The following is a 20,164-nucleotide window of genomic DNA, read 5'->3' on the forward strand; positions in this document are numbered from 1 at the left end:
ATAAGAGAATTATCTTTTTATATTTTTAATTTCTATTTTAATTATTTTATAAGTATTTTTATAATGATCTTACTAGCCCTCATGGGACTCAGTGAAGAGTTTCTCTTATCATCCTTACTTTATGAGGCAACCAAGGCAGAGAGTTTGACTGAGTTACCCAAAGTCACACAGCTGAACAAGATACAGCATTTGACCATCATGGTGATTCTACACCACAGCCTCTCTTTATTCCAAATATTTTTATTTGAATTTTATTTCTTCCCCATTAAAAAAGTAAGATGTTTAAATTCAAGGAGTATTGATTGAATCACCTACCATGTGTGCAACATTAAGTGCTCTGTGTGAAATTACCAAATACTTATCACTGACTATGGCTTTCTAGAAGAGCGGTATAACTTCTTGATATTCATGGACTTTACCATCTTTGTGAGGGAATAAAAAAAAAAGTTAAGGAAATAGTAAGGGATACAACAGAATCTTTCAGAGTGGTTACTTCCTATCCTGTTCCTTTGCAGAGAATGCTGCCGCACACAGGGATGCTTCGTGGATGTTCCTTCTCTAATGATACTGCAGTTCTTCTCAGAACTGATCTGCCAGCAAGTAGATTGCAGAGTCCAGGCCCCTGTACAAGTTTTCAGGAAAGTTAAGGCACTTTTATGCACACCATATCGAAAATCTCTAAACTAAAAATAGAAGAAAAAACATGTTAGTCATAGGTCATTAGGGAAAATGTCATTTGCTTTTTGGTGAGTATGGTCTGAATAATGGTCATTAGAAACTTGAAAGGCTGTGTTTTTCAGGTTTAATTGAAAGTTAAGTTTGATTGCACTGACTCTAAAGTTAAGAAACAGATCTTCTCAATTAACTGGAATCATTCCAATTGGTTTTTTGAAGAAATGAGATTCCTGGGATATTATTAAAGATATATCCAGTGCACATTTTCTTTGATTTTGATAACATGGCTGTGATTCCTCTCTTGTCCTAGAGAGTCAAAGAACGAGTTTGTTTTAGCTTTTTACAAATGAATTCTGCATTTCATTTATAGTGAATGAAAAAAAGAGCACGAGTTATTTGAATGTATTATTAAAGTATATCTGAAAATTACTTTGTACTTGTTATTCTAGGTTCATCAGATTAAGCTACAATCAGAACGTCTGAGAGTCCCTGGGCTTTTTACTTCCGACCACAAGTTTATCTTGCCACAAAAGCCATTCAGTGTGTATGTAGTAGGCCTGGCTTGGGGCCCTGGGCCACTGCGTCCTCCATGGTGACAACCTCGTCAGCCTGAATGTCTCCAGTTGATTCAAGCAAGTGCAACTGGTTTTACCGATCTAGGATCCTGTCTGACCAGAATAAAAGCTTGAAAAAGAGAATAAAGGTAACTTAAGAGGCACAGAGCAAGAACTTAAACACTCTGCTAAGGGTCAAGGTTTCAAAACCACACTTCTGCTATCCCACCAGCAAAGTTCGATAACTATTTGGACTTTTTTTTTTGGTTTTGCATTGTCCACCCTAAAGGTTTCTCCTTCATTCAGGTAGTTCCCAGAGCTTCAGTAGGTCTGGGGCAGAATTGGGAAGAAAGGCTGGGAGAGAGGGGCTGGGGTGAGTCTGGGCAGGAAGATGCCAGGGAAGTCAGGGACCAGCCAATTCCCTCCTTTCTCCCAGCCCCTGGAAGAACCCCTTGCTCTGAGCCAGCCCATTCGGGCTTTGGCCTCCTGACCCAGACAGCGTGGGGCGAGAGGGAGCCCACGTTGCACCGCCCCCAGCCTCGGGCCACCCGCCAAGAGTTCGAGGCCTCCCATCCGGATATGATGAAAAAGAGCAACAGAGGGAGAAGTGTTTCAGGAGTGGAGGGGTGGAGGACGAGGGGAAAGAGAGGGAGAACAGTCCCCCTCGGAGGGGAACGGGCCGGACTGAGCTGGCTGGAAAGAGGGGGCGGAGAGCAGGGAGTCAGAGGAGCGGCCGCTGGCGCAGTTGCCGCCACTGCAGTGTCTGGGCTGAGCCGGAGGGAGGCGGGGAGGGACGCGCAGGGGCGGCCGCCACTGCTGCCAGGCCACTGGGGCGAGATGCCGCTGCTGCCCGAGCTTCGCTAACTTTCCGGGCGGAAGAGGAGGAGGAGGAAGAAGGGGCTTTGAGAGAGTTGGGGGGGATGCCGAGGTAGGTGGTGGTCTGCCAGTCCAGGAGGAGGAGGGGTTTGGTCCCCTTCCCCAAGCTTCCAAATCGTCTCCCTTCCCCGCCCCCCTTCACCCCCCCCCCCCCCCCCCCCGCCGTGTCAACTTGCGGGGTAGCAGTTTTCCTCCCGGGTTTCAAATCAAAACTTCTCCGGGGTGGGGTTTGGGGGAGGGAAGCGGAGGGGGAGGGAATGTCCCGTAGGGGTGGTGTGCTGGTATCTAAAAACACTTTTTTTTTTTCCGCCAGAAGCAGGCAGTTCTCTGCACCCAACACCTAAGAGCCCTTCGTGGTCTGCCCCGGGGGCGGAGAGCTAGGCTGCAGCGCGGCGCGGGCTCGGTGGAGCGGCCCATGTCCGGCGCGGGTGAAGCCCTCGCTCCCGGGCCCCAGCGCGGGGCCGAGGCGGGCGGCGGCCGGCTGGGTGCCCCAGCCCAGGGTGAGTGCCTGCTTGCAAGTGGCAAGCCGCTTTGTCATTGTTGCATTTTAAAATTTGTTCACACATAGTATTACTGACTGGGGGTCGGGGGTGGAGGTTGGTGCGGTGAGGATGGGTTCTCACCTCATAGTTGTGAACTTCTGCACAGTTAGTGTTACTCAAACAAGTTCTCCAGGACTCCTGCCCTAGATCAACAACCGGATAAGAGGGCGGGATCCGCTGGTCCTTCCACTCCCCCTTCCTTTGGCTGCGGGGGGGAAACTGGATGACTTGACTCCTTCTTTCTTAAGCATATGCATTTTGGGGCCTAAGAGTCAAATGTGTGAGATCTGAAACACCCTCCCCGGCTTCACTTCAGTTCTAGTGTCTTCATCAGATCCCGGTCTGCTTCTGCTTTCTGAACAAGCACGCGCTCTCCGTTCCTCTTTCTGTTTCTTGTGGGCCACTCTGCCACTCACTTGATGATCCAGGTTTCTGTGACCAATTGCTTTGGAATGGCTCACGCATATGTTTCAATAACTTTTGAAATAAACATGCTTTAAAAGAAACACGTTCCAAGAATGAATTAGCTCCTTTGTGTTCTCCCAAAGTGTGAACACAGGCAACCTATGAAGAAACTAATCTCTAATCTCGTTTCTGGCAAACTTCCCTAACAAGCTTAGGAACAAGTCAGGCAGTATCTTTTTTTCTCTTGAAGGTGACATACTTCAGGTTTTCGTTGTTGACAGTGAACAAGGCCCTTACTCTTCAGATGCATTTTTCTCTAAGGGTGACTCTGATTTAAAAAGTTCTGATACTGATGTAAGCTAAATAATTTTCCAGGTCTCAGAAACCCACTTTATACTCTTGATTGTAAACATATCTGATAGCTTTTCTTTTTCTTTGATAATGTGGTGAGCTACTTGGGATTGGATTTTTGTTTTTGTTTTCGTTTTTGTTTTAAGGCAGCAGAAATGGAAAAGAAGTCAATGTTGAACTCAGGAAAGGTGAAAGCAGAAAACATCCATGGCTAAATTAGAATGTTCTGGCATTCAGGGCTGTTAAATTGAATTATGTTTATCATTGCTGTTTGCTTCTAAACAGTGAGTCATTTTTTTTCTAAAGAGAAAATGGAGCGAATCAGAGAGCTAGAATGATCAACATATTTTCCCAGAAGCAGCCCACGTTTTGCACATTGTATTGCCAACATAGTCATTTTCTTGTTAGACATGCCCTTCATAGTCTCATCAGCTCATTGATGTTTATGTTCACACTTGAGCTGTTAATCACTATTGTTAAACTATGCTTATGTCAAAATCCACATCAAATATACTACAAAAACAGTTGATTTGACATAGTGATATCTGGAGTGTCCAACTTTAGTAATGCATCTTTAGAGTCAGAACTTGCAGTGGTACTTAATGTAGCCGTGCGAGCAGTGCTGTAGATTAGCACGTGGTCTGACACTAAGAAGTGGCCATCTAGAATGGTCTGCGGTGAAGTTGACTGCATACAACACATACATCATCAGTGTGGAAACTCTTGGATTATATTGTACCTGAAAATTGGCATACCCTCAGCAACATAGATAAATGGTGCTTTGTGATTAGTTTATCTTTGACTCACAATATCCTTTAAATAGGCACCAGTTTAATTGTAAGCATAATATAAAGTTGATTTTTAAAAAAGAAAATCCTCAGGATCTTGTTATAATGTGTCTCAAACAAGCAGATTTCATAAGGTGTACTGAAAGAAAAAAAAATTTGGAGCCAGTGGGTAGAATAAAAGCTTCAAGATGCCGCCTTCCATGGTTAGGTTGGTTTTATTGGTAAAGACATTAGTGAAGAGAGCAGCTTTGCTCACAGAGTGCTCTCATCTCAAGCTCTTGCTTGAGTTCTTTTATCCTCTTCCTTCTGTCCTTGGATTCTTTTATCATCCTTTCAGAAGAATAGTTTAATCATTCTCTGGTAAGTTGTGGCTACTTAGTTAATTGAAACTTAATTTAAAATTTTTATATATTAAAATCCGTGAGAAAAATGGAGTGTGTTATGAAAATTAGCAGAAAATACCTTTTCCTGAGGGGGACATATAAGGTCAAGTCTTCCCTTGTAAGCAGAGATACATAGATGACCAGATAAAACCTGTACGTAAGTAAAGACATACGATGTTAAAGGTAAAAGACATTTTAGGGGGTCTCTAGTAAACTCACCATCAATTCTAGAGTCCCTTTCTCCATTCTTTCGGATGATTAGTTAGACCCCGAAGTGTAGCTCGTTCTACTCATCAGCATTCAGATTTAGGAGGGTTTTTCTGATTAATAGCATAGTTCTCTCTCTTGAAAATCTCTACTCTTTTCCTGTGATTCTGCAAGGAAAATTCTATTACTTTGAAAGCATTAAAAATATTTTCTGTGTATTTTGAAAATTGTTACAGAGCAAGGACATAAGCTCATATGCTCCGGGCTGTAAGAGGGACCCAGGACCCAGGATGGGTGTTAGAAGACAGGGAGTGGCAGGGATTGCGGGCCTTGGGATGGCTCCTGGGCCAGGAGGCAGCACGGCTCAGCTCCAGCTCACTGTTGCCATTTGGGCTAATATCTTCCAGTATTTCAGGAGACACTGGAAATACAGATTTTTATGTATCATCTCTCCCTTTTTAAAAGTTGGCAATTGATTAAATATAATTTTTGTCCAGGCCAACAAAACTACTACACTTTCAGGCTGGAAATGGCCTCTAGGCAGCTGATCTTTTATCTCTGTTACAGAAAATAGAACATAAACATGTATTTATAACTATTTTCCTATTTATGCAGAGTACCTGTATAAATGTCTTCGTAGGTGAAGGATGATTTGATCCAAACTTAATTTCGTTTTAAGAGAGAGTGAATCCTAATACATTGTATGTTAATTAATTGAATTTAAATTTTAAAAAAGTGGATCTTGTGTATGTGGTTCATCAAGTTGTCATTTTTTTTTTTTCTTTTTTGGATTGGACATCTTAAAATTCATTGTGTTATCAACATGGAAAATGTAGGTACTTACCTTTTGGTGCAGTAGTTACTAGAATCCATGCAGTGGAAAGAGCTTTTTAATTAAGTGCTTCATTCATACGTTTGTGACTTGTAACTAGAAGGGTCCAGCTGGCTCACTTTTTAGAAAGGGTGCCCAAAGAATTTAAGTGACTTGGCTAAGGTCTCACACAGTCAGTAGAAATCAGGGTAGAACCACAAATTGCAGAATATATGTCATTGTGTTAAATGTGGTTGAAGTAGAGAATCAATATAACTGTTTCCTACGGATGGATGAATTGAAGATAATAGGCTTTGGATACTGTGAATCACTTGAGCCTGTTCCAGTCCCTGCATCACCCCCCCACCCCCCCAACCCCCCCACCACACCCCATTGCATTTGCCAAGACTTAGACTGTTGGACTGAGAGTGCTGGAATATACTTTAATGTGATAATGTGTGATTTAATGCACTCTTCTCTCTTGGGAGAGTCCTCTGAGACTATTAGGCAGACTTTTCATAGCAGGATGCAAAATGCCAGTGAAGTTAATTAAAAATAATTTAAAATAGAAGCTAGGGAGAAAATCTTCGAGTTGAAATTACATAAGAAGAGCTTTGACTTAGAAGCTTAGCTGAGTTGTCAGGAGTTTATAGTGGCTAATCAGATTTCCTTTATGGGAAGCCTGTTTATTTCATTTTATACAATGTATGCTTGTAATACCCACATTCTTCTACTTGTATCATATTGTTTTATCCTTCTGATTAAGGATGGCATTTCTCAAAGTGTGTCATCTTTGGATAGCTTCTACCTCTTGTTCCAGTCGGGGGTGAATGTGCTTCCAAAAGACACTTGGCGACATCAGGAGATACGTTTAGTAGACATACAGGGAGTGGAGTGGGTCCTCCCGGGATCTAGGGGGTAGAAGCCAGGGATAATGCTAAATATCTTAAAATGCACAGGACAGAACAGCCCCTTACAACAAAGAATTATCTGGCCTTAGAATGTCAGTAGTGTTGAGATGCTATCCTGATGTCTCAAGGAAACGGGCATTTTTGTTCCCACTCTAGACTTAATCCATCTCTGGGTGGAAGGCTCAAGAATATTCATTTTTAACAGGCTCCAGGTGCTCTTTATCTCGTTGAGAATCATTGTTTTAGAGTCTTTTATCTGCAGAAAGACAAGTTATCATACATTTCTAGTCTCTTTCTTAGTAGAAAGGCTTCAGAAAGCTTTTAAAAAGTCTCTTTTTCGAGTTCCAGATTTTCAATCCTATCACTGTATTACTGCTCTTCAGCATTTTTATACCTACCCCAATTAATAAAAATAATACTGAGTATTCATCCTCAAAGAATTTTCCAAAATTTTGTGTACTATCATACAAATGTATTGTGAACATAAGAAAAGAAATACATAAATAAGAGTTGTAAGCAGATGAGTAAAAGTAAGTGAATTCGATATTTTCATACTTTCTTCCACCACTTCAGTAGATATTCTTGTCCTGCCACCCTACACTTCTCTTTGGAGATCCCAGGATTATGGAATAATAAGGAAGAGGGTGCATAATTTGCACATTAGTTGTGTTCCTTTGTCAGTTGGAGTTTTGGAATCTCAGTGATCCTTTCTCATAGAAACAGTGACAATTGAACCTTGTTACGTGACAAGTACAGAGAGAAATAGACCGAATGAAATCAGGGTCTCGCAGAATGATGGGGAAACACATACATTTACCCGTAACTATAATGCAAGGTAGACTGATAGGTGGTATAATGGGTAAAGAAAGTATGATGGCAGAACGTGGGAGAGAAAGTATCTCTAGCTGGGGCATTTGGAAAAATGTCTAGGAAAGCTTTTGATTTGAGCTGGATGACTAAGCATGATCGCTGGACTCAGCGCTTTGGAAATGGATGGTGGGAAGCAGAGCTTGGAGGGGATTACTACAGAATGCTGAGTACTTGACTAAACCCATTGTATGGGTTGTATGAAGAAACAAAGAGCGAGATAAGGTTGAGAAGATAAACTAAAGTGATTTTGAGGATGACCCTAATTCTCCCCAGAGGTATTTGTATATCCTTTCTGTAGGCAGTGGTGAACCACTGAAAGTTCTTGAGAAAGGGAAGGACAGGACCAAATTGGTGTTTTGAGGAAAATAAATCTGGTGGCAGTGCAAAGGATGATGTTGGTGGGCGGGGCAAGAGTGAAGGTAGTGATTATCCAGGAGGTTAGTACAATCACCTGACAAAAGAGGACGTAGGGCAGCACCAGTAGGAATGGAATTGAGGAGTTTAAAGAACAATAGGAAAAGTAGGATAGAGTTCTACTGAGCTGTGAGAGCCCCTTGAGGGCTTTGATTTTTACTTATCATCTGTGAATCTCCTAAAGCACAGCGTCCAAATGTTGTTGAATTCAACTGATATAGTTGGGCAGCATGTTTAATATGGGAGATGCTGGAAAGGTAAAAATTTAAGGTAGTCCAACGGGTTTGCCTTTATAGCGTGAGCTAAAAGGAGGAGCTAATAGGAGGAGCTGTTGAATCGTCTTTTGATCATGTTGGTTCCTGGAACTTACCCCTTACCATGATAGCCAATAAGCCACCATGAAGAAGAACTTGTACCTAGGAGAGTGGTGAGGGTCGGGCCCCCAGGCTAAGAGTTCACCACCAGGTAGCTGGTGGATGGGCACAGGAGTGTGAGAGAGTACCGAGGAGCAGATTTGGAGGCATGGCCACACTTAGGGAGGAGAAGGAAAAGAATGCAGAAAGAGAGCCCCCAAGGACTGGTCACAGAAGCATTAGAGGTTTAGTGGTCGTGGAAGATGAAAGCTATGCTCGCCGCATGTTAATGGAAAGAAATCGAGGGGATAGAGAGATTGAAGATGAAAAGCTGTGGAGTACCGTGGTGGTATGGTGGGTGTGTGTAATTGAAAGAGTAAAATTCTGGGACTGAATGGGACAGAGACCAGTCTTAGGAAAGTAGAGAATGTTCGCTTTTCAGATGGGCATGGGAGAAGATGATCAGTGATAATCTAGAGAAAGTTTGATATGAAAAAGAGATCATGGGAGACCTCGATCTTCTCAGTAAAGTAGAAGGTAACATTCGCTGAGAGCAAGGCTGGAGGGCGGTTAGGATGAGATGAGAAATTTGAGATGAGTGGAAAAGATTTCAAAGAATGAAGTATTCAAGAGGGAGTCAATCTGGGGCAAACAAAAGGGCTGCTCAGTAACACTGAGGGCTTAACTAAGAATGAATGGCATGAATATTTAGTGGACAAGGTCAGCATGGTTGATTGCCTTTCTCAGCAAGGAGCAGGAGGGAGCTTGAGAATAGAAGCTGGTAGAATGAATTTTTGGAATTAGCATAGGGTTGGAGGTTGGCAGGGTAGAAGCAGTGGGGGACAAAGGAGGAGGATTACACATGTGTGGGAAGAGTGTGTTTGTTTTAACTAATCTTGTGTTCTAGGGTATATGGGGAGCCAGGGAGACTAGAAGTGCAATTGGCAGGTGGTTTCTGGCCAGCAAGAACCGTGCCTGTTGGCCTTGTTTGGTCAGTTAACATACAAGAATTTTTTATTAAAAAAAAATATAATATATAATATAGTATAGTATATAATATAATATAATATAATATAATATAATATAATATAATATAAGTATGTATAAATTGAATGACCTTTATAGGGCTAGTGGGGAAATTGGAATTTTTGGGTGTGTAAGAGCCTTTCCTGTTTCTTTGAACCTTATTTCCTGGATTTTGTTGAGGTGATTTCATGGAAAGTTCTAATAGCTGTGTGCAGTTATTTTACTAGCATTATATTTTTGTAATAAAAGATTTGGGGAAAATAAGGAAGCATAAATGGACACAATCTAAAGTTAAGCCATTTGCAAATGGAAAATTAGAACGATATGATAAGCAACAACAGAAGAGAACAATTCGACCAAATTGTCTTTCTGAGATAATGTAATTATTCTACTGTATGTAGAGCCAAGGGATGTGATTTTTATGTTTCTATTCCTAAAGGTCTTTATAATCAATTTTTATTAAGGGAAGACAGATCTGCACTGGCTAGATTCTAGATGTTTGGATAGTTGGGTGTTGTTGAGTCGTTGGGGCAGACAAGGGACCCTTCAGTCCTTCCTGCTGACTTAATCTTGCACGTGCTTGTGCACCAGTGTTTTGGATGCTTCTCTCTTCTCTTTGTCTTTGTGTCTCTGTCTCTTTTCCCCTTCCCTCCTCTCCTTTCCTGAAGTTAAACTTAAACTTTTCGTATCTTCGTTTCACGTCAGCACACATATTCTGAAGAAGGAAAGCTTTTAACTTTGTTTTTGAAATCAAGTTGTATTTTAAAGATTCTAATTTAATCAGTTAGGGTTCACTAAGTAGGAGCTATGACCAGAGTTATTTTAATATTAATTTCGTTTGTGGTTTCTACTTGCAGTCCACTTCTGTTTTCAGATTCACACCCACATGATCTGAAGTAAGATGATTCATATGCATGTGCTTTTATGCCTGAATTTTTTAGTAGTTTCAGGAGTCAAGTCTGAAGTTAATTTTCATGCCAGCACATAGATTTCATTATTGATGGGTTTGAAGAGAAACCCTGTTAACAAATATTTTTTGTGTGCCTACTGCGTACAAAGTGCTGTGAAGATGGAAAATGTGTCATGCATCGTTGGCCCAGAAGGAGTGTATAAAGTACGTGAGAGGGAGGATGAGAAACAAGTGTGCCAAATTAAATTTTAATTTCTAATTAAATTTAATTCTAAATATCGATTGACTGTTCCGACAAGAACCAGGTGCCAGATGAGTTGATGGCCAGTCACCAGCTGACCGGTGTGGTTCTGGAGCACCCAAAGTCAGAGGTTGAATGAGAAACTCAGAATGGCAAGAAGTCAGTTTTGTCTGGGTTGGACTGCTAGTGACCCCATCTGAAGAACACACAGTTTGTAGGTCTTTTGGGTTTGAATTATGCAGAGTTGAGCACTAAAAATAAAGCAGTTTGTGGTTGAGTAGGTGACAGGCCCTCGGAAGGCAGCTGGCAGAGTACAAAGGAACCGGCTTCTCCAAGATACAGTCCTCCTACTCTTTTCCATGATGGATCAGCCCTTGATCTTTTGGGCTCTGTGTATGCAGACCTACTCTGTTCTTAGTTTTTCCATCGCTTAAGCAACGTGCATTTTCTGAGGGGTATTACTCTTTATTTCTTACTGAAATGCAAGATGAAATTATGGAGCGTGGGGAAGATGTGGGAGCTTACATTAAGATGTATACAATGTGAAAATAAATATACCAATTTTTCATCAATATGCAAAATGAATTTAATTTTTCTTGAGCTAAGGAGTAACATTCAGTCTTTGTATTGAAAGTATTTCTGGTTGGAGGAGATGAAGATTGGTGGCACTGGTAGTGTGCATAGGAAAAAATTCTACATCTGAGAGAAATTGGGAAGTTGCAACTAGCTGGGTCTCATAATTGATTATATTGGGGCAGGGAAAAGAGAGACTTGAAAGATAATACCACTGACCAGGATACGGACTACAGTTGGAGAAACAGGGGCAGAAGAGAAGTGGTGATGAATTTTCAGAAATGCTGAGTTGGAGTCACTAAAGATCTATTGATGTAGAGTTGAAACTCAAATTTGTAGGTCAGGACACAGGAACAGGCCTAGAATAGTGGATTTACAAGTTCTTCTCCTGGAAGTGGTCATTATGGACCCCTGCAGAAGTTAATGAGATTATAAAGATTGTGGAGCCAGAAAGGGTTGGTTGTCTTAAGGGAGAATCTAAAGAAGGCAGGGTCTCAAAAGAAGCCGGGTTAGTGAGTTCTATGAGAGGCTTCTGGTTTGGGCCTTTAGGAGAATTACCAGAGAGGATATATCCTCTGACTTATAATCTGTGTCTATCATTCTGAAGCCCAAAAAATGAATTCCAGTATAGTTTTGATTCTCTTACCATTATCTTATCTGTGGTTTCACTGCTATGTGACATGCTCTTCTCCATCCTCTCGCACTTACCTGTATCAAGATTGGACTCAAATCATAGTTCTGAAAAGCCTTTACAGATGAAACAACCCCCTTTGGTTCACTTTTGATTTCCGTTGGCCTTCATTCTTACAGCAGTACCAAGTTAAGGGTTCATCCCCACCTGATACAACTGAGAGGTAACAGAAAAGTTTTAGAATTGTGGCAGTTACAACAGTGATCATGAAAAAAGACTAAAGATGGGTGTGTGACATCATTTTAAAAAGGGGGAAGATGTCAGAGTCCTCAATTCCTTTTTGTAATAGGACTTAGTCAGTTGCTCAGTGAGAGAGCTGTAGTTAGGCCTCTCTGGATTCTTGCAGTCAGTAAGACCAAACTCTTTCAGAATAGCTTTCTAGACAAGACGAAGAAGACTGTCCTGTCCATAAGGGTGGGCAGAATGTAAAAAAGGCCCTGAAAAACCACTGAAGGCATTGACAGTGTTCAGCACAGAGGAGATAAAGACACAGGAGCATGAGATATTTTCTAAGACAAGACCATCATGTGGAGGGAAGCTTAGACTGTACTTCGACCACAGAGTAAAATATGAATCAGTGAAAAATAACGAGGAAGTTGATTTTAGCCAATTGTGAGGAAAGTCTTTGAGTTGTCAAAGCCGTCCCAAACTGGGGTACGCGATGTGCTGAGGCCGTGTCCCTGTCCGGGCGTGTCCATGCCCATGTGCCTTGGCTTGTTCTTGGGACTCTTGGATGGTGAAGGTATTCATCTGAATTCAGATTATCAGTTTGGGCTGGGACCTCTAAAAGCCTAACTCCAAATTCCAGGAGCCTGCGAGTGTTTGGTGTTAGCACGCCAGATAGTTGGTTGAAAGAATACAATCGAACCTCTCTTTGAAGAGGTGGGAGTTTGCTATGCCTCAGGGTAGATCATCCTGAAAACACATCTTTAGGACAAGGAAGTGTAGGTTCAGATGTCAAAGGGAGGAGATAAAGGTGGCCTGGTCACCAGTATCAGCTTGCCGTCACTTCACCTCTCCCTGCTCCTTCTGCCACGTATTTGGAGCCCTGATTTACTGAGATATTTCCGGAACTAGAGCTGCATTCTGTACCCGTGCATTTGCATCGTCATACTCAACTGTTGATTGATCAAATTTCGGAGTTGTTGTCCACCGTGCTATGTGTTTAATCCTCTCTGCCTTCCCCCAGCCCGTGAACTAGTTGAGTCGGTGTCATTTGTATTACTCTTGAATGTAAATGCACCATAAGCTTCTGAAGGCACAAGAAGCCCTTTGAAGGAATGCATTTTAGATTTTGCTCAGAAATCCTACTTTTCAAAATATCGGTAACAATGATTCGATTCAATTGATTTAGGCATTTATTTCTATGAACTTCATAATGATCTGTGCTTATGTAATAACTTTATTGTCTTTACAGAATTATGAAAATGTATGCATATGCTCATTCATTTGTTAAAAATGCTTGGTTATCTGAATCCTTCGTGGACGATGAGATTTCAGTCCATTCGAGAGCATTAGGCAAAGCAGGTTGGTTTTGCTGTGCTTCTCGGAAGGTCATTAGGCTTGAGGGGTTGGTTTGTTTGTGTTTGTTTGATGAGTGAAGAAATAAAATTCCAGAGCCTCAGGTCTTCCTGAAATCTGCTTTGGTTTTTAAAGGTTACATTTGGGAAGCATTTGTATATTTCCACATTGTTCTGAGCCTCTGGGACAAACAGACCTAGATTTTCTACTTTTCCCAGAGATTTTAGTCTTGGATTACTTGAGATTTCATAAACCGGAACACACATAGATTGTCTGAAATAATGCTGGTATTTTAATGGAAGGGTAAAAATTGTTTAAAGCAATTTTGTTTTCAGAAAAAGGTATGAATATAGATTGCATAGCAGTAAGAATATACATCTTACATAGATTATAAATGATCTGTCATAGATTATTATCAAATATTGATTGCTTGAGATCTAACATGCAGAAGCCCCCAAATTTAAGTATAAAGAAAGCTACTTCTATTCCTTTTCTATATGACTATATATGTATTTTACACTAAGTTTTATGAGGTTTTATAAAGATTTCTGCCAAGCACCGCCGTTTATATTAGTCTTTCATGAAGTAAGCAAATAAAGTATGGATAACAAGTAGAAAATGTACTTGATGGTTGGTTTGTGCATTTACATATACCTCTGCAGAATGTTCGAGGTGGCTTATAGGAGTACATTTTAAAAGAAGATTACAACGTAATAATGGAAAATATAGGTACCTAGGAGATCCAAACATGGGGGAAAATCGAAATGTACAGAGAGACTGTAGGGTCAGATTCACTCAATTTTGCCTGTAAATTTGGGTCAAAAAGAAAGCATTTTTTAAAATTTGATGTTCACCGTGCATCAGGAAAAAAAAAAATAACTTCTCAGAGAAAACAATAGTTTTCCTTGCACTCAGTCTGGAAACAGATTTCTTGTGTGGTTTTTCACATAGGGATTATTGAACAGATACTGCCCTCAACAGCTTCCATATGATAACTTTTAAAAAGACGCTTATTATCCTAACAGTTAATTAAATACTAATAGCAAATGTGGATGAGCTTTTATTATATACCAGAAACTCTGCTTCCCGGGCATGATTCCATTTCTTTCCATATCCACCTTATGAGATAGATAACTGTTGTTAGTCCTATTTTGAGAAAACCAGTTTACCCAGGATCCGTAGCATTCGTGGTGGACCCGGTGGCCTGATTTGAGATCCTCTGCTCTTAACCGCTTGTAGCGCAAAGTCCAATGCAGAGGCGGTGTTTCTGTCACAGAGAACCTAATGAGAGTCTTTTTGTTCAGCAGGAAGGAATCAGATACATCTGGACCTTTACATGACAATATTGTCTCCATTTCTTGGAAAACTGTGGCACATACAGAACTTTGTTTAAAAGCTCATTAGTAACTTTGACAAACTAATCATCCTTCTCCTGCAGCATGACTAGATTCTTTTACTACGATGTGCCAGTAGCATTTAGCTGTTGAGATCGTACGTTTGCTTGATTACAGACTGATGGATAGAATATCCCTCTTCAGTAGTTGGAGCTATTTTTTAGAAAGGTTTACGTTTACTATTTGTACCTACAATGGGCAGAACTGAGACTAGTTATAAACTACCTGATAGCAAGTTTATGTTCAAAATAAAGCATAACTTACTGAGGAATGTAACTGTCCAAGAATAGGATGTGTTTCTTTGGGAGGTGTCATTCGTTGGAATTTTGAAGGGCTGAGTGTTGCAGTGGGTCTTTCCACGCTGGGTGCAGTGTGAAATCAGCTGAGCTGCAAGATGCTTTCCAGCTCTGACTTTTATCCTATTTTTCAACTGCATATCTATCTCTGAGACTCATTCTGTATTCTCATCAGTAAAATGGAGCTAATGTGATCTTAAAATATCGTTGATGATTCTGAAGATCAAATGAATATTATATGTTAAAGTCCTTTGAAAATTGCTAATACTATAATTGTAAAAATTCATTAATTTTACTCTTTCAACAAAAGGAAGTGTTGTTTCATTTTTAAAAACTTGTTTAACAACCATATACCAGCTGAGTGGCTGTTGTGTGGTATAGAACATAATATAATGTTGTACATACATTATTATCTAATTTGCTTATTTTTAATGCTCTTAAATTTCTCTTTTGTTAATCACCATTCAACTAGGTTATTCCCAGCTCTCAGATAAGTAAAATTCTCATTTGCCAAGTTTTAAATTTGAATAATGTCAACTAGGTAAAATATTATAGAATTTTTAATTAAATGGAAATTCTATTTACCTGGTGGTTCTTCTTCAGTAGGAACGATTGAGATTAGAGAGAGATTGCTTCTCACCATCCATACCCTTCTTTAGAAAAATAACAAAAAATGAAGAGTGTTGATCCTGTAAGATAATCACGTCTGCATAGGACATATTGTATTTAAATTGATCGCTTAGAATTCTTATTATTTTCCTCTGATTCTTTTGCTTAATTCATGCTTGTTATTTTCTTTGAGAATTAACTCAAATCCAATGCCTTACAAAAGGCTTTTCTTTGATTTCCTCCACTCCATTCTGAATGCCCTTCAATGTGTATATGAAGTTTTAGCCCTATTGTTCAGCCCCTTTGCAGAGTCAGATTTAGAGAATTTTAGAGCCTCTGCAACCGTCCAGCTCAATGCCCTCATTTCCGGTTGAAGAAAATGAGCCCCAGACACACGGCTGGTCAGTTTCTGAGTCAGAATTATAACCCAGCACAGTTTTCATTACCTTCAGTTTTGCAGTTGCTCATTTTGTGTGTATGTTAGGTCTCCCTAGCTAGAGGACTTTTTTTGTCAGGGACTAAGGTTTTGGTTGTTGTTGGGGTCCCCTCCCCTGTCCGCCCTAGCCAAAGATTCTTCTGGGCTTCTGTGTTCAGAGTAGCTAGAATTTTTGGGAAGTCAGCCTTTGGGAAGCGGCTGCCAGGAGCAGGCAGCTATTCTCTGGTCTAGTGCTATCTTTAAAGCGTCTTCAGTTTTTATTTTAGTTTCTAAAACATGCTTCTGTAGTCATCTGTTAGTAGAACTGATGAGTGTTACCTGTGATTCAGGTTTTGTATTCTCATAGTTTTGTGACGTGGAGACAGAACTAAATACCTCTTATATTAGTGATGAGGTCAGATTGCCTTTTCTGATTCCTTGAATCCTGTGATGAGGTGATGCCAAGCAAGGTCTGTATCTCAGTGTCGAATAGGCTCTCCTGAGTTTTCTCTAAATTGTGTAGAACAGAAGAACTTAGAGCAGTATCCCTCACACCTGGCCATCTATGCGGTGACAGAACTCCTCCCCCACCACCTGAGTCGGGACTTCTGGGGTTGGGACCTATGCCTGAATGGTTAAGGAGCTCTGCAGTAGAGAACCACTGGCATAGAAGAACGGCATTCTAGAGCTGAGGAAGGTCTCTTTTTAAGAGAAAATTGTGAAGTTAGGGAGGAGTGCTGGTTGGATGTGTGTACAGAGTTCTTATAGAAAGCTGCAGACTGATCTCATGCATCATGAAGTTACTTGATTATGGGATATGTGGGCTAGATATGTCTTTGGGGACCACAGACTAGTTGAATAGCAGCTACAAACCTTCCTAAACTCAAAAAGGAAGTGATTAAACCAGGACTGTGGCCCTGCTTCTGTAGTTCAGAAGCAACACCGTAAACCTATCCCGATTCTAGAAACCTGCTATTAGGAACTGCCTGTTGGTCATCTTCATGACTCGTGGCTGACCCAAGGTTTAGAAAGTTGTAGTCAGATTGGTTCTGTGGCTGGACATCGTGGTGCTCATGTTAGAATTGTCTATCCATGAACTCTTCCTCTGCCTCGGCGCGTTTCTTCAGTGTGAGATGGAACTGCACACCATTTATGAGGCTGCCATATAGGTATTCCATTAAATAGTACAGATATGTTAATACAAGAGTACGCATATGTTAGAAAGTTGTACAACACTCACGTGGTCACAGAAGTTTATAGACGTGGAGAATTGGCAAAAGTCAACTTAATTTTTATACTTAATTTTTATAGAACCTTTTCTGAGCCTTGCTTTGGGCTGGGTGCTGTGGGTCATAGCAAAAAGCCGAGACCAACTTTTGGGACAAGACATTTACTTTTCAAAGAAGGCAAAGTTGGGTAGACGGATGATTGTGATCTGATAGTAATTACATTGTATTGATTATTGAATGGTAGTTTTTCTTTAATTTGAGGAGGACTCTAACTCTAGAATTTCACAGATAAGGAAACTTTAAAAAAAAAGTGAAACTGTTTTAATAAATAATTAAAGCAGAAGGAACTTCATGTTCCTTTTACGAGTGGGTCACTACTAGATCCGTGTGTATATGGACCACATGACATTTTCATTTGTTCAGAGGAGAGTCTAGAGGGCCTGTGTTGAGCACTTGAATATTGGACATGATTCAAATGTGAGTCAAGTGTGTCTAGAGGCTTTATTCATACCTATTTTCTTTTAGTCAGCAATGCTTCATAATGCCCTGGTTTCATGAATTAATTTTAATGGAATTAAACTTGAACAGCTCAAAATTATATAATTAATTTCATTCAGCTTCAATTAAAGTTACTAATTGAATCAAGCCTACTAGCATGACACCTGGCGGCAGTTAGCTACATAACAGTAGCGGCAAGTCTGTAGGAGCTAGTTTATGTATACTAGTGAGTTTTTATAAAAAGCTCTCCTGTTGATAATCTCAGAAAGGCCTTGAGTTGACTGTAACAGTGGAAAGATTTCTGGAGTTGTTTAAAAAAGTAAAGATTTTAATTGAAACTAACACCTCTCAGGAAGATTACATTTTCTCTCGGATAATGCTGAGTAAATGTTACATAAATCTGCTAGAACATATTGGTTTAGCATGCTTCTGATTTATATTTTACTGCTATCTGAATATGGTTTTGCTTTCTGAAAATACTTCGCATTGAAAATCCTGCTTTTTTTTTCTATAGACACTTTAGCCTCTGGATTTAGTCCTAAGAGGGTGTCCATCTATTTTCATGTGTTGAAATGTGTTTCATGGCAGAACTTTTCAATTGTTGTGAAATCCCCATGGTACATGAGAAACTTCTGCATGTGCAGAAATTTTTTCGTTCCACTGGAAATGTTAGCACAGTTGACTAACAACTTCTGTTTGAATCTCTTTCCTTTCCTTGCTTCCATGGCTTCACATCATCCAGCTTCTCGTCCTTCTCTGACTCCTTTCTAATTGTGGAGACCCCTCTTGGTACTCTTATTTTAATGTAGTAACTCGTTTGATGGGCCCGTTCATTCAAATGGCTCTAGCCATCAAGTTTAGGAAGATCACTGTTTCCAGCTGTAACTTGATTTATTTCTGATTTGCAAATTCACACGTGCAGCACAAAACTCATCCGTGAAGCTGTGAAGTCTGTGGAGGCCTGAGCTGCAGCTCACGATTCAGTGCTTCCTCATTGCCCCGCACAAAGCATAAACAACTACTATCTACAGATAGATATTTTTTAAATTAACAAATTATTCTCCTGGTCTCCAGGTTTCCCAGTCAAATCCTTGACCAAGAAAACTCCATCATCTCCTGTCCCATTTTCCTCGATTATCTGTGCAGAGCTCTAGTTGGAGTCTCCCATCTACCCCCTTTCCCGTCTTGTCGTTCAGTTGATTGAACTCTGATTAAACTGGACTCTTCTAAATCTCTCTTTTAGTTTCTATCACTCTCTTCTCCCTCTTAGGTCCATCCATATTCCAGTGATTCTCAAGGATGTTAAGTGCAATAAAATTACCTAAGTGCCCCACACCCAAATTGAAATAGAGTCTTTGGGAGGGGGACCCAGGAATCTGTTTTTTTTTAAAAAGCCCCCCAAGTGAGTTGAAACGCAGTCAGGATTGAGACACTGCTGTGCACAAATGTATTAATCTTCCTAATGCATGGCTCTGATAAGGCATTTCATAAAGGTTTACTAGCTACTTCGACTTACTTCTCTTGCCTTTAAATTCAGTCCAGATTTCTCACCTTCGCATTCAAATATCCATGCTGTGTCCCTAATAAACCTTTACAGTCTTATCTCCTAATGTCCCCCCTTAAAGTATTTCACACTCCAGAGGGTTGGAACCTTTGCTTGTGGAGTTTGCCCACCCTGTTCTTCTACCAGGCATGGTCTTTCTCCCATCTCTGCTTTTAGAATTCCTACGAATGTTCTTAAAGACCATACAACATGTACCATTTTCCTCTAGGGCTTTTCTTGAGCTCTGAATCGGGATGAGTTTTTTTTTTTTTTCTTCCTTTGAACCTCTTCAGTGCTCTGGACCTCTTACAACATGGGTATTACCTTGTGTTACAGTTAGCTCTTTGGGTTATTTTGTTCCTGAGAAGATGTTACTTTTCCTTACTGGCTTTCGCCCTGAGGACCCATAAACCCGTGTATAAATCTCCCATCCTCGACAGCCTCCCTTTCTGGGAATGCATAACAAGGCCTTGCCTCCCCAGGGAGAACTCTGCCCTGGCTTTCTACACCTCCTCACTTCTCAGTTGCTCCTCATTCAACTGCAGTCTGACTTTTAGCCCAACCGTTCGTCGGGATCTCTTCTCCTTTGGTGCTTTCCCTGCCACGCCGCCCCTACATGTATGGGACTCGCTTTCAGCCTGTATGTGACCTTTGCGCATGATCTGTCATGGCAGACCCCTTGGTGTGTGACAATGACTGACTTAGAATAATCTTAACAGGTTATTTTTGCTGTACCCCTGTCTGATTCTTCGATGCTGGTCACATAGTAGGTGCTCAGTAAATCTGTTACTGCTTCAATAATCTATGCAACAGTCAGTAGTGATACTGCCCCCAATTCCTTAAATTATGGCAGACCTGGAAGCATTTGGGGGGGGGGGAAACCTTAAAAAGAAAAGAGAGAGAAAAATATGTAACATTTAATAGTAACAATGTGTCTTTTGTTTTTTACAGAAAAATGTGATAAAGAAAATACTGAGAGAAATCTCACTCAACCTACCGAGAGCTGCTTCACACATGGAGACGTGCAGGCCCAGTCCGTTTGGGGAAACTGTTCCGATGATGAGCTCATCCGAAGTAA

The 20,164-nt window shown here is 40.7% G+C and overlaps 1 protein-coding gene across 1 annotated transcript in view; it reads left to right on the forward strand.

Moving 5' to 3' along the window:
• The first annotated feature begins 1,643 nt into the window (after window positions 1-1,643).
• MDFIC (MyoD family inhibitor domain containing) overlaps window positions 1,644-20,164 on the forward strand; it is an 85,882-nt gene continuing 67,361 nt past the window's right edge. The window contains 7 exon segments of the mRNA XM_026509730.4: window positions 1,644-2,018; window positions 2,021-2,063; window positions 2,066-2,101; window positions 2,104-2,157; window positions 2,419-2,458; window positions 2,460-2,605; window positions 20,038-20,160. Coding sequence (XP_026365515.3) covers window positions 1,809-2,018; window positions 2,021-2,063; window positions 2,066-2,101; window positions 2,104-2,157; window positions 2,419-2,458; window positions 2,460-2,605; window positions 20,038-20,160 — 652 coding nt within the window. The 5' untranslated portion in view covers window positions 1,644-1,808.

Source organism: Ursus arctos, unplaced genomic scaffold (genome assembly GCF_023065955.2).
Source record: "Ursus arctos isolate Adak ecotype North America unplaced genomic scaffold, UrsArc2.0 scaffold_3, whole genome shotgun sequence".
Lineage (NCBI taxonomy): Eukaryota > Metazoa > Chordata > Mammalia > Carnivora > Ursidae > Ursus > Ursus arctos.